A 14384-nucleotide genomic window follows, 5' to 3' on the forward strand; every position below is an offset into this window, starting at 1 on the left:
AATATATAGTGAAAGTCAAAGGATTTTCCATGGTTTCAAGGGAAATATGTATTAACTTGACAGTGAAATTAACTGGAATTTATTTTAAAGAAGTTAAGGATTATTTAAGCTAGAAAATATATATAATATTATTTAAAATGATATAATATTTGAATAAAAAATCAATAAATCGGTTGGAACCTTCTCTCCCCTCTTTATATCAATTATTCAATAATTATAAAAATATTTAAAAATGAATACAAAACAGAAATAAAACACAAATACCCCTTCATTTCATTTAAATATTACGCTTATATTTTCATAGAAATTAAATACAAATACAAGACAGATGGGATGCTACTACGATGGACATAACAACTAAGGATATGGCATACATCAGAGAGTGGAGTGTAGAACTTAGTGCAGTATTTTCATTAAGACTTAGATTATTTCTTTAGCCACTTGTAGAATAAGGTACTCTTTTTTGCAGGATATACAAGGAGACGACGACGGGTTTAGTGCCTCAGCAGGGAGGAGGCCACTGCCAGACTGACCACAGTGGCCGCCAGACTGTAGCCCACCTGCCGGGCTCCCATCAAGGAGCTGGCTCCATTGCAACCCTCCTCACTGCAGGTGCACACCACCTGCTTGTAGCCCTCATTGTCGGCGGTGAAGCAGGCATTCTGGATCTTCTCCGGTATCCAGCCGCAATTCCGCTCGATCCGATGCCCAGAGTTTACCTCAAACTTGATCACAGTCTTCCGGCAGAAGGCCTGCTGGCCCACAGGCGCCACGCAATCCTTGAGATACTGTTCGTCGCGCTGGGCGCGAGGGGTGTTAACCACCAAGCTGGCGCAGTCCTCGTTCTCGTGCGAATTGCACTGATGACAACGAATGGCAGACACTGGAAGAAAGAGGGGAAAAGAATGTTTAATTTAATATTTTTAATTATAAAAAGGTTATTTCCATCCCTTAGATATCACCTTTAACCTTTCTTCTTAATTAAACTTCTTTTTATTCAGACCTTAATTGGAAACGTGGCTACTTCTAATGGCATTCAAATTCGCCCTTTTCAAAGTCTCCGACACACTGACAGTAAATTATTTTATTAGCCCCCCTTGAGACTCCCTTTTACCCCTGTTTTTTTAAACCCTTTCCTTTGACTGTCAGCGGGTAAAAACCTTTGACTGACAAACTGACTGCGATCCAACTGCAGTAACCTGAATAATTGCATGTCAACTGTTTTTAGAGGCCAAAACAAAAGAAATAAATGCTGAAATATCCAATGTTTTGGCACGCAAACCTTTGAGGACCTTAACTTTAACAAAGTACAAAGGAATGAAATCTCCAGGGATTTAATTAAAAACGAAGTGTGGTGACCCTTTCAGGAAGGAGATGGTTATCTTAAGAGAGCTGTAGACTCCCTCTGGAAATTATTTAAATTTTTGAAGTTTATTTTGTAAGATATTTAAATTTTAAATTGGTAATTTATTAGTTTCTGAGGAAAAATAAATACTTGTATATTTTTATTAAATATTTATTATATATTTTAGTATACAAAATGTGATAATATTTTTGTAACCACTCAAAGAACTTAAAGCAAGGCCTTAGAAAACTTTATTAAAATAAGACCTTCCCTTGTAAACAGAAATTTCCCTTAAACTTTGACATTTATTCAGTCAAATACCCTTTATAATCCTTAACAATTATCTTGTCTTATAACCATTGACCATATTTAACAACTTCTAGCCACAAAATTCGTTACCAATTGACCTAAACCTTAACCCTTGACCAGAATGCAAATTGCCGCGACTTTCAGTCATCACTCAAAAGGGTTTTTTCCTTAAGGATCTAACCAACAAAAAAATATACATATATCCTCCCAAAGGGCAAGGACATTCAGACAGTTACTTCAGCTTGTAAATTCGAAACATGTCTGAACTTGTCAGGATTATAAATGTCGAGCACATAAGCCATTTTTTCAGTCGAAATTCCAACACTTTTCGGGGGCAACTCACGTAAATCTCACGTAGTTACAGTGAGCTAATTAAGTCACTGTTCCAAACAAACATTAAGTAATAAAAAGTCACCTGCCATTAGAAAATTCTACAGTGGCAGTTTCTGGGCAGCCGTTTGTTTAGAGAATTTGCATATTTTGCATTTTGCATTTGCATTTTACATTTGCTGCATATTCATGCGGCTTTTCAGGCAAACTTGAACTGGCGAAAAGCGGAAAAACTGGGGGCGAGGGAGAGGGAAACCTCTCACAACTGTTGCTTTTGTAAAAGCGTTTTTTTTTTTACATTTATTTGTTTGTTTGGTTAGTACTGCTACATTGTCTAAAAAAAGGAAGTAGTTAAGTTTCACGTAAAGATAATAAATTTAAAAGATTTTCTCTTTTGGATCAATTTGGATCTCAACTTATTCATCTTTTTATTTAAAGAATTTATTGGTATATGGTAGCCATCCCATAAACCCTACTTTTTATTATTATTTATATTTATTTATATTTTATATTCCATTTCTCCCTGTGCATTTCGACTCCTCACTGAAACGTGAATATTTGCTTAAACGATTACGATGTTCGTGTCCAAATACTTTCAATATAATTTAACGCCATTTAATGTGTGTTCCCTTAACAAGTGAGTGCGAGCTGCGGAATTGCTTGGACAATCAATGCATCCGTGTCGGAACTCTACAAAGGCCAGCTCTGTGTGCGTGGCTCCACGAGGCTAATTACTATAGACTTTTGGATATTTTAAAAATAAATTTAATTGTTAATCAACTGCTGGCGGGCGGTGAAGTGAAACGGCGGAAAAAAACAAGACAACAAAAAGTCAAAGGAAATCGTTAAAAGGTTCAAGAACATTTTTAAAGTTTGATTAGTGATAAATAAAAAATGTTTATAAATATTTTAGCAACTTACAACCATTGATATTACATTGAAAATATAAACAAAAATAAATTACTTAAAAATATTTTTTTTATTTATTTATAAGTAATTTAAATAATTTTTCTTCGATAGTCTATTAAATATATATGAGAGTATATATTTTCTTTATAACTTTCTAAAATTTCAAAAACTATTCACTTCATTGAGCATTGTCCCTGACCATCATTTATAATTTTTCCTACCAATTTTCCAACTCAATTAGACTAGTTAATTTTTCTTGCTCTATAAAACCGAAAAAAAAACCGGAACCAATAAAAAATCAATTAAATTTGTAGCTTGGTTCGCCAATAGCTTTGATTTGCAATTTTCCATAAGAGATGAGTCACTGCCAACACCAGCCAAAGGGAAAAGTGTTTGTGGCATGGATTTCCACCTCAGTGATTCGATGAGTTGCGGTTGATTTGGTTTTGAATTTAAGCTAAACGAGAAAATCGATCAATTTGGCACAGAAAACAATTGAAGAACATCAGCTAAAGTGTTGGCCAATCAATTGCTAAGCTTGTTTTAAATTGTTTTTTCAATTGAATTAACAGAGAGCGTTTTTCATCATTATATATTTAAGTTAATTAATTAATTGAGCTGTATAAAATCTAATATATATATTTCATTTAATTTAAGTTAATTAATTTAACTATTTAGAAACTCACCTGTTAAGATATTGGCCGCCACTGCCAGGCAAACGATGATGAACGTTGTTGTTGTGGACATTTTTGCGGTTTATTTGCTGTAAAAAAAGTAATACAATTTTCTATTATATATTTATCTGATTTACTTTATGTTTTTAGCATCTTTGACTTTGTTTGTAATTCGATTAACGCTTCGATTATAATTATAATCTATAACTTGTTGCGAGCGGTTCTCATTTACACCTGCAGTAAACCGGTATCAGACAGAGCGTGGCTGCTCAACGTGACACTTGCTAATATTTTTCTAAGGCAAACATTTCATTTTAGAATTTAGATTTTATGGGTTTTGGTTTTATATATGTATTATAATTGTGCGTATTTTTGCAAGTGGGTCAATGGGAATGTGGTAAATATTTTGTGTAGTATAATTTTTTGTGTAGAGAATTTATTGTTCAAATTGAAAATTTGTAAAAATTGTACTGATTTTATGTTAATTATTTGAATTTATTATTTTTTATTATTAATTGTTATATTAAACGTAAGTAATATATACTCTTTAATTATAATTTATTAAAATTTTTTTTATAAATTTAATCTTCATATTTCTTTATTTAAAAGTGAGTAAACTATTTCTAAGACTTTTCTAATCCATAACATTGGATTGTCTCCCTTTCAACTATTTTTTAACAACAAATATAACATTTAAATAATTGTAATAAATATTTAAATAACTCTTCATTTGTAATGGTTCATTCTTTATCTTCTTTAAATAAAACTAGCTTTCTGTTTATAGTTTTCAATTAATGTCATTAAAATTCCTTTGGCAGGGTTCCTTGAACTTTTTAAAGTATTTAATAAGACTAAAAATATTTTTTAAGATTTATTACTTTTGATAAAATTTATAAATTCGATAATTCACTGGTTTTTTATGTAGACTTTTTGATAGAATTGATATATTTAAATATTCTTTAACAATATTTTTTACAATATTTCCATAATTAAATTTACTTTAAATATATATTTGTCACTATTAATCACCTTTTAAATTATTTTATTATAAACCCACTTTACACTTTGTAATATGTTAATTATTTATTACAAAATTAACAATTAATTTGCACAAAAATCTAGCTTTAAGGGCGAGAGCGAACGTACAACTTGACGCGAGCACCGTCGAGATGAATCTAAAAACTCGTATTGAACTTTTTGAAAAACGTTGATTTTTCAAAAAGCCAGATGAGAGCCAAAGAGAGTCTCAATCTCAGTTTCTCAGTCTCTCTTCTCTCTCACCAGCCAGATCGGCCCTAAAAGTCAGCAAAAAAATAATGGAAATGAAATGGAAAAACTTCCGTCACTCGATCCACTCTGCAGGGTCGTGTGAGTATGTATATATATTCATATACATATATATATTCTCGTACTCAAGTATAAGGGGGATGGATGCTGTGGCTCTACAAGGTAAGATTCACTGGCTGCATTGATAAGCTCCCAGGTTTCGCTGGATTTTTTTTGAGAGCCGAGCTTGGTTCTTAACCCAAAAACAACTGGGAAAGCACACACAAAACACAATCCAAATGGAATCCACCGGTTCGAACTGGTTAAGAACGGTGACACAGTGACGTCATTAACAAAAAAATATAAACAAAAACATAACACAGATGAGGTCTTAGTAACCTTGCCTGTTTTTATTAATTAATTAATTTTATAAAGATTTTCCTTGTTAAGGAATTGAAATTTTAAACGGGAAAAATTCAAGTAAAATCTGTAAATATTCTAGCTAAAGTAAAATTATAAATAAATATTTAAAAATATTTTCAATGAATAAGCATTAATAACTTAGCCAAATATATTTTAAAAATAATTTTTTTATATTCTCAAAAAATTACTAATAAAAACCAATTAAAGAACTATTTAAAAACAACTTGTTTTTAAAGTCCCAACACTCCTTTACACTTTAAAGAGAAGAATTCCTATTAGAAATACATAAATAAATAATCAAAAACAATAAATTTCATTCACAAAAACCAAATAACAAAGCTATTAAGGTAATTAATTTTTATTCAAGGGGAATTCCTAGATGGAAATCTTCAGCCCACTCCCCCGGGATGTCATTGCCACTTCCAGGTTGTTCCCCACTAAAAGTGATCGACGGATTGGGTTCCGGTGGCCAGAGATGAGCTGAGCTTAGCTCAGCGATAGGAGGTCATTCTGACGGCCATAACTTGGACTGTACTACACGGACTTATTGCTTACTACTTAGTACTTGTGATTGGCTTCCCCCTTATCAACGACGCTGATTAGTTAAAACTGGTTCGCACCTCCAAAAACCCAGCTCTGTTGGTTTGGTCTAGTCCGCATCGGTGGCCACAGACTTTCCGACTCTGCTTAATTGAGGGAAAACAGACTGGGACATGGGACTACTACGGAACACAGATAGGGAAAAGAGCTTATCTGTCCTAGTTCAAGGCAGTTTTAATGGGACTTTTAACTGAGGTTTTTTTTTTATTTTTTGAGCTGATTTTTTTGAGTCATCATTACGCGCGTGGAGAGGTTCTTTGAAGTAGTAATCCAGCTTTAGCTAAATTTTATTTATATTATTTTTTTCTAAAATCTTTTTCATACGTTTCACTTCCTAAAAAAAACTCCCCTCTTAATTAGGTATCCGATTTTGCAAGCTATGCATTTAATTTGAAATTTTCATGCCACTTTGTTTGTGGGAAGAAGTCGGGCCAAACCGAATTAATTCAGCGGTCGAACGACTCAGTTGCCGGTTTTAGCCAGTTCGAGGCGGTTCTGGTGGCTTCAAACCAAGCCAGAAAATTGTGGAAAATTTTTTGAAGAAGTTGAACAGCACAAAAATAAACGAATAAATGGAAATCTCCCAATGGAAAATTAGGAAAATGCTTTTAAAAATTGATTATGTGATGATGATGGTGTTATCAGTGGTTTAAAAGATATTTAACAAATGATGAGACTTTTTAAATCAAGTTAAACATTTTATTTAAATTAATATTTAAATTAGCAGTAATGCTAAAATGTACAAAATAAAGTATTTGTGTTAAAAAAAATGAAAAGAAAATATATAATATACTATTACAAAAGGTTAGTAGTGAAGAATACATTTTTTTTTAATTAAAACTATAAAATAAACATAAATAATTAATAATAAACTTGTTAAGAAAAATAAACAACGAAATTGTAATTAAAACAAAAACTACTTTAACCCACAACTAGTCTTTGAAATTAATTTTAAACGTAAAAAATATTAAAGAACAAGGAAACTTTTTAGTAAAAAACAAATGGGTTCAACAAAATTAAGAAATATCTAAATATTTGTTGTAAAACTCACCTAATTTTTTTAAATTTATTCCTCGTTTATATTAAATTCCTTGATAATACTAAATAAAACCCATTGGGTGGGAAATGACGAACCAACCTGCTGCAAATCGAACGTGTAACTGAGGGCTCACCGGCGGAGAGGTCTTTGTTTTTGAGGCTTAATGACATTTGGGATCGTATCGAAATCAAAAATCGGAAATCAGCTGATCGAGGAGAACGTTAAGAGAGGTCAGACACTGACTTTGACTCGCTTTATTATGAAAAACCAAATAAAAAACAGAAGAAATGAGCACAGATTCCTGTTTGCTGGCCGAAACTGGTTTGTTAATATTTATGTTCTTTTTTATTAATTTTATTCCGATTAAAGTCTGGAGATTATTTACTCCCCCTCAAAGCCCTCTTCAAGACAAGATTAATTACTTATAAAAATCCGCTTTAAAAAGCAAAGTCAGAGCAAACCAGAAATAAATTAAATTGAAACCGAAAATATGGGTTCAATGTGCCAATCAAAACAAGGGGAATTTTACCCCCAAAATACTGGGTTTTATTTATTATTTATTAGAAAAAGCTTTTAGTGAATTCTTCAACTTAGAAAACAACAACTTTTAAGCTTTTGGTTTTAGAGACAAGCTTTAGCTTCTTAGTTAGTCTCAATGTTATTTAAATTTAAGCAATTTGATGCTAAATCTGTTTCGTCAACATTTTGATTAATCGTACTTTAACCCCAAAAAAATTAAACCAAAGCCAAACCAATGTCTTAAACTCTTTTTCTCACAAAGCCTATTTATAGACGAGCAAACATAATTTAATGCAATCAATTGAGGGGCAATTACACTTGAAAAAAATATATTTAAGGAGATTAATATTTAATACGAATACGAATATTAAAAAGTACGAGTTTTTACTGCAAATTAATAGGTGAAATAAATTTTCAAACAATAATAACAAGTGTATTATGAAAGTATTGTAACTAATGTAATATTTAAGATATTTACAAACTCTTTATTGATAGGTTAAGATATTTTTGTTATTAATATTATAAAATTTGATAATTTTGTCTAAAATATTGATATTTAAAATATCGAAATGCCAAAGCTTACATTTTTAATATGATATTAAATATGTTTATTTTTTTTATAATTTATTTATATAATTTTTTTATTTAAAATTATTAAGTGTCAAAGGTAACGATATTTTTTGTTGTATGATAGCGAAAGCGATTTTTAATATATTGATTTTATCGGAATTTTCTTTTTCGATATTTATGATATTTCGATATTTGCTTTCATTTAAATAAATATAATTTTAATAACAAATAAGTAAGAAAATATATATATTTCTTAGTGTAATAACCCTAGGAAAATAGAAAAAAAAAGTCACTCTCGCTGGAGAATCTCCCCTTAAGGGCCTGGATCCACCTCTTCCCCCTCACAACTGGCCGGACTTCTTCAATTTCGCGCACTTGATTGGCGCACAAAGGCAAGGCAACGCGATCTGCAAAAAAAAAAAATGATAAAACCTACACTTTTTGTGGGTGGAAAAGAGAAGAAACTTAATTCAATTGAATTGACCAGCGTCTTGGGGGCAGCAGCAGCATCAGCCTCAGCCTCAGCATCAGCAAGTTGTGCGATATTTGTGATAAGCTCCAAGAGGAAGCCTGCGATTAAGCTTAATTAATGCACTCTAGCCCGAGATTTATGCTTAGGCCATGTGCGACTCTCCTCCTCGTTGGCTTTTCACGTGTAGAAAAATAGATTAAATGTCTGGACGCCTCGTTGAAGTGGCGCTCAGGGTTATAAGTGGGGACTTGTAGGAAAGTCCAATGCACTAGCCTTTGGCTTAATTGTAGGCTTTAATTAGGTAGGTACTTGGATAACCATAAACAAAGTGAATATATTGCGTATTTTAAAGAAAAAAGTGTAGCAAAATGAGAGGTTACAGGTATGTTTTTGTGATTTTATTTAATTGGGAAATTAGCAATATTTTTAAAATAATTTAAGATTGATTTTTGGGAGGTTTAACTCTAGAATCTAGAATCTAGAGTCTAGATACAAGAATAAAGATAAGAAATTTCATTATATTTATATATTAAAAATATTTCAAATTAAATTTAGGGGTATTATTAAATAACTTATATAAATGCGTTTTAGTTTTCTAATTTTAATTTAAATTTTTGAAAGAATAGAAATTGAATTCTATTAATATTTTTAAAATACTTAAAATTATTTATTTGAAAGAATAGAAATTGAATTCTATTAATATTTTTAAAATATTTAAAATTATTTTAAAGGTGTTACAAAATTACTCATAAATCGTTTTTAATTTTAATTTTTAATTATAAAAAATCCATTTAGTTTTTGGCTCTCATATTACTTGGGGATCCAAAGGAAAAAGATAAAAAAAATATCATAAATGATGCTGTATAGACATTTTAAAATACTCAAAAGTATCTCACTCAAGTTTAAAGATTTTTGTTATTAAATTTCTAATTTATTATATTTTTTAAGCATTTCTTAGCTTTTTTACCTTATAAATTGTACTTGAAAAACTTTATTTAACCTTAAATAAAATATTAAATACACTTCCCATCCCAAAACCCTTGCTGACTAGTGCCCCAGAGTGAGATACTTTTTTTCCCAGCTACATTTTCCGTATCTCCTGGCCTGCACACACACAGAAAAACCATACCCAAAGGCGGAAAGAGGACGCTGGCTCGCTCAAAAGCTTGCCGGCGAAAAGCTTCAAAAACCGAATCCAAAACCGAGATACAAGTGGGGAACTGGGACTGGGCTGCTCCATCCGCCCCGTTGGCCCGCACATTTCGTTGGTACTTTTGTCGAGTGCGGCTGCTGCCTTCGCTTAGTCGTTTGCCGTTTGTCAACCGTTTGCCAGCGTTTGTGCCGTGTGCGCCGAAAGCGAGTCCAAGCTCTTTGCAAGGGGAATACTATTCCAGAGGAGATAACACCCAATCTGTGACAAGAATCTCTCGAAATCGAGGCGAAAAAAAGCAACGAATTAAACACAGAAACCTAGTGCTTAGAGTGCATCTAAATAAAATAATTAAAACTAAAAGTAAAATGCAGAACATCTATGTGATTAGTGCGCTGATTTTGGCCATTGCCGTGCAGCAAGGTAATAAGAAAAAGGACCTAAAAAAGTCAAGAGACAACCGCGAGAGATTACATAATACCAGATATGGCCAAGACAGGGGGCGGGTTTCCATTTCCACACACACAAAAAGTTCCAAGGGGCTGGGCTGGGAGGAGCAATTTATATGGGAGAGCGCTGTCCTGTGGCGCCGTCCTGTCCTAGACAGACGCCACAAGAAAGAAAAATATAACCCCGAGTATCTAAGCCGGCCGCCGTGGCGCCCGAGTAATATTTGCATTCAATAGATATAGATATATATAAGCTCCTTGGGGTTCCTTGAGCTCTCCGAGCGAACTTTTTGTCTCTACTTCGCCACTCTGGCTCTCTGCCAGAGTCACAGCTTTTTCTCCATGGAAAAAGGCAGAGAAAAAGGACACCAAGAGAAAGGATGTTCCTTTTTCACGCCTTAATTGTGCCGGATCATAATTAAGTCCTTTGCACTATGCAAATTCTTTGAATGATGAGCTCTAGGAAATGGTATTATCTCCTAGTACTTCCTTAGTTCTTTAAGAAAATCCTCCTTTTTTTCTTGCTCCACATATGTGTGTGTATGTGAAAGATTAATGTAGGACATGCGCACTCTATTTTGGTTTAAAAAAAAGGTAGATGCAGTAATCCGATACCCAAAATCGCCTCAGTGGCTTATATAAAAAGAAGTCTTGAGTCTTTTAGGGGATCTATTTGTTTTGTAAACATTTAAATTGTTTTTTATTTATATATATTTTTTGTTTTTTATTTTTGTTTATATAAAGCGTTCTATTTTACTGGCCAGACAATGCAATCAATGCATTTTATTGCTATTTTTAGAGACTGTAACAAGCCTTAATTGGTTGTGTCTGAGTGTAGACTGTGTGGAGACCGCCAAAGCTATTAGGGAAAATTTTACAAAATATTCAAAAAGGGGGGAAAATTTTTTGGTAATTTTAAGAGATATTTTAAAGCCTATGAGAAGTCTAAATTTAAAAATATATATTTAATATTGAAAGGTTAGATTTTGTACATTTTAAAAGTATTTAATAAATTTTATTAAAGGAGAACAATTATTATTTATTAACGGTTATAATAACTTTATTTTAAAAGTATTATACAAATTTTATTCAAGGAGAAGTTATTTAGAACAAATATTATTAAAAATTATTTTAAATGTTTAATAATGTGTATTCTCTTAAGGAAAAATATTTTGATAAATATAATTTTAAATATGTGTTATGAATTTTAAAATAATTATATATTAAACATTTTTGATGTGAATAAAAAATATTATTTGACATTTTTAATTTAAACAAATAATATTTTAAACATTTTTAATGTTTAGAGATCAATGAACTATTAAAAAAAAATTATATAGAGTTTAATTTAAAGTTTCTGCAATTATAAAATTGTTTAAAATATAATTTAAGAACAATTTTTTTTATATTCCTCTAACATAGACAAAATATATATATTTAAATATTAAAAACCGACTACAAATTTAAAGTGGACTTTGTAAAATTTTTCAGATTATTTTTTAATTCAACCGCATCTTTTCTTCTTTGTTAAAATTTCAAACCAATTAGGTATCTATTTCAAAACTGATATCCTCTTACATTTCCTGCCATATGCTTGATGACTTGGCTCCCAAAAACTAACTCATCTTACAGACCATTTTCCCGCACAAGCCATTGTCCTTTCGAAAAGCTTCCAAGCTACAAAAAAAGGGCTACTCTGGTAGCCGTATCATCTTGCAACTACTTCCCTCCGTTTTTCCATTGTTTTCCCCAAGTAGCAACGCCTAAAAGCAGCCAGCACACTCTGTGCCCTGCTTATGTAACCCAAATTGGAGGAGAGACTACATACAAGCCAGGCAAAGCAAAGTGAAGTTATTCGAGTCCATTAGCAATGCGCCAATGTGTCAATTAGCAAGCCACTCTGAAGAGCCTTCGCAGACTGCTCCTAATGGAGGCGTCGATGGGCATCGCTGTAATCACTCACAGAAGCTGCTGGCCTTTCCTCGCCATTGTGCCATTTTTGGCACAGCGGGATGGCAAAAGCGCAATGCAACTTGCAAGTTGAAAGAGGGGAATATATATATATTATATATCATATATATTCCCGTTCCAGTGCCCAGTATATACGAAAGATTAAATAATGCGAATCTCGTGTCGCGCACGACCTTAAATTCAATTTAGCTAAGCAATCACAAGTACCTCCAGAGATCTCTCTTTATACCACCTCCTCTATATATCTGACTGTGCCAGCTCAAACAGAGATTTCTCTCTGAGATTTGTTTACACGCTTTTTCCTTTCATAATCACTTGTTTTTGTATAACTATTAAGGTTAAGCTTAGTTGCTGAAAAATATAAATTTTTGTATAGGGTTTTAAGTGGAAAATTCCAGGGTGAAGAATACGGGTTTTGGTTGTAGGTTTCTTATAGATATAATCAGTAGAAAACTAGTTATATTTCTAGAAAATAACTAATATTAACTATTAATATTATATTCAAGGTATAAATAGGTAAACGTGATAAAAATATAAGAAATTAGGGGGAATATAATAGTTTTTCTAGAAAAAAATATATCAAAATTTAATAAAAATTATCAAATAAATGTTTTAAATTCTAAAAAATAGTAAAAGAAGTTCAACGAAAGGCAAAATTAAATGTAAATCTGTTCATTTATATTTCAATATTTAAAATTTCATCAACCCTTTAAATTTTCAGGCTATGCCATAAAATGCTTTGTCTGCAACAGCCACAAAGATGCCAATTGTGCGCTGGACATACCGCCGGACAACTTGTTGAAGGACTGCGATGAGCAGTACTCGTCCCGCGGCAAGGGCATACCCACCTACTGCCGCAAGATCACACAGATCATTGAGTTCTCCGTGAACAGCCGTAAGAACAGGCCACCTTATGAAACCTAAAGTAAACTATAAAAAATAATATTTATACTTTTCCCTTTGCAGTGCCCCCAGATAGCCGTGTGATAAGGACCTGTGGCTACCAGAACCAGACCTCCACCAGCTATTGCTATCAGCGTGCTGGCTTTGGTGGTCGCCAGGTGGTCTGCTCCTGCGACACGGACAATTGCAATGGCGCCGGAGCGTTGGGCGTCTCCTCCACAGCAATGGTAGCAATGGTGGCAGTGGGACTCCTACTGGGCGCCCGCCAGTGGCTGCAGCGTTAAGTGGGGCACCGAGGGAGAGAGCGCCCACCTCAGTTGTTTTATTTTTTACTTTGTTTTTATCGAATGCATCCACCCAGTTTTTTTGTTGTTACGTATTGCTACCACTTCTGTGACTTCTTCACTTTCACCCGCTTATTGGCCCCATCAACAAGGTCCACTCGATGAGCTGCTCCAGAGACTGGTGAGTAAGCTTTACTATAACTTCCTTAATCCTTAATTAATTTCCTCATTTGTTTTTGCAGCTCTGGGACCAGCTTGATTTTGTAACAATTTTTTCAATGGAGAACCGTAAAAGCTTTATACAAAGTATTAAAAATAAAAAACAAACCGAATAATTCCCTTAAATTGAAGTGTATATAAAAAAACCAAAAATAAAAGAGAAAGCAAAAAACAAATTGGCCAATATAATCGTTCAAATTTTGAAACTAAACACCACGTATTAAAGCCAGAGAATGGAAAATAACGATATAAAAAATAACTAAAAACCTACCGCAGTTGAAATAAAAAGTATTTAAACAAAGTCAAAGGAGGCCACAATGTTAAAAATTAAGGCTTTACAAAAAAATAAAAAATAAAATAAAACAAAGTAGAACATAAACTATAAATGTTAACACTCTCTTTTGCCTAAGTTTCTCTACTTTTTATTTTCATAAGACTTAAAATTCTAAAAAAGGCAACAAAAAACAAAACAGCTAAAGCTAAATAATAAAAGTATTTAAAAAACGTAAAGGCTCAACGAGGAAGAACACACACTTCATAGTATAATTAATTAGCAAGCAATTTGGGAGGAGGAGGAGGCGGGATGTCTGGTGAACCCCCCAAAAGATAGTTGTGACACGCTTACGAGGCCCCCAAATATCTCTACTGCACACACTCCCCAAGGGAAACACACACACTCGTTGTTGTTGTTGTTGAAAACCAACTGCCAAAACAAAAAAAAAATAAGGAAAAGGGAAACGGAAACGGAAACCTGGAAGAACGAGCGTAGCAGGCAACATACCCGTAGAGGAAACACTAACCACTGAACCATGTTTGTCCATCGTAGTCTATAAAAAAAACAATGCAATTGCAAACCGAAAACCAAAAACCGAAAACCGATTTATAATAATAAACAATAAACGTTACACAAAAAAAAACAAACCAAAGCGAAACCCCGAGTACATCATTCTTT

General features: G+C 32.8%; 2 protein-coding genes across 6 annotated transcripts; one reads left to right on the top strand and one right to left on the bottom strand.

Moving 5' to 3' along the window:
* Positions 1–271: 271 nt before the first annotated feature.
* Positions 272–6957, bottom strand: LOC108079647 (UPAR/Ly6 domain-containing protein bou). Of its 3 annotated transcripts, none has more exons than XM_017174039.3 (3): positions 6908–6957; positions 3580–3656; positions 272–883 (listed from the first exon to the last, which is right to left on the bottom strand). In XM_017174039.3, exons 2-3 carry the CDS (start codon positions 3638–3640, stop codon positions 495–497), a joined length of 450 nt encoding a protein of 149 aa, XP_017029528.1. In that variant the 5' UTR covers positions 3641–3656; positions 6908–6957; the 3' UTR covers positions 272–494. The 3 variants fall into 3 exon arrangements, with proteins under 3 accessions (XP_017029528.1, XP_017029527.1, XP_070139303.1); XM_017174038.3 differs by lacking the exon at positions 6908–6957 and adding an exon at positions 4597–4750; XM_070283202.1 differs by lacking the exon at positions 6908–6957 and adding an exon at positions 4714–4726.
* Positions 6332–14366, top strand: LOC108079646 (UPAR/Ly6 domain-containing protein crok). 3 transcript variants are annotated; one of them, XM_070283201.1, is made up of 4 exons: positions 6332–6545; positions 12748–12921; positions 12993–13394; positions 13456–14366. In XM_070283201.1, the coding sequence occupies exons 1-3, from the start codon at positions 6524–6526 to the stop codon at positions 13211–13213; spliced, it is 417 nt and encodes a 138-aa protein (XP_070139302.1). In that variant the 5' UTR covers positions 6332–6523; the 3' UTR covers positions 13214–13394; positions 13456–14366. The 3 variants fall into 3 exon arrangements, with proteins under 3 accessions (XP_070139302.1, XP_070139301.1, XP_017029526.1); XM_070283200.1 differs by lacking the exon at positions 6332–6545 and adding an exon at positions 7168–7216; XM_017174037.3 differs by lacking the exon at positions 6332–6545 and adding an exon at positions 9620–10029.
* Positions 14367–14384: the final 18 nt, after the last annotated feature.

This window comes from Drosophila kikkawai, chromosome 2L (assembly GCF_030179895.1).
Source record: "Drosophila kikkawai strain 14028-0561.14 chromosome 2L, DkikHiC1v2, whole genome shotgun sequence".
Lineage (NCBI taxonomy): Eukaryota > Metazoa > Arthropoda > Insecta > Diptera > Drosophilidae > Drosophila > Drosophila kikkawai.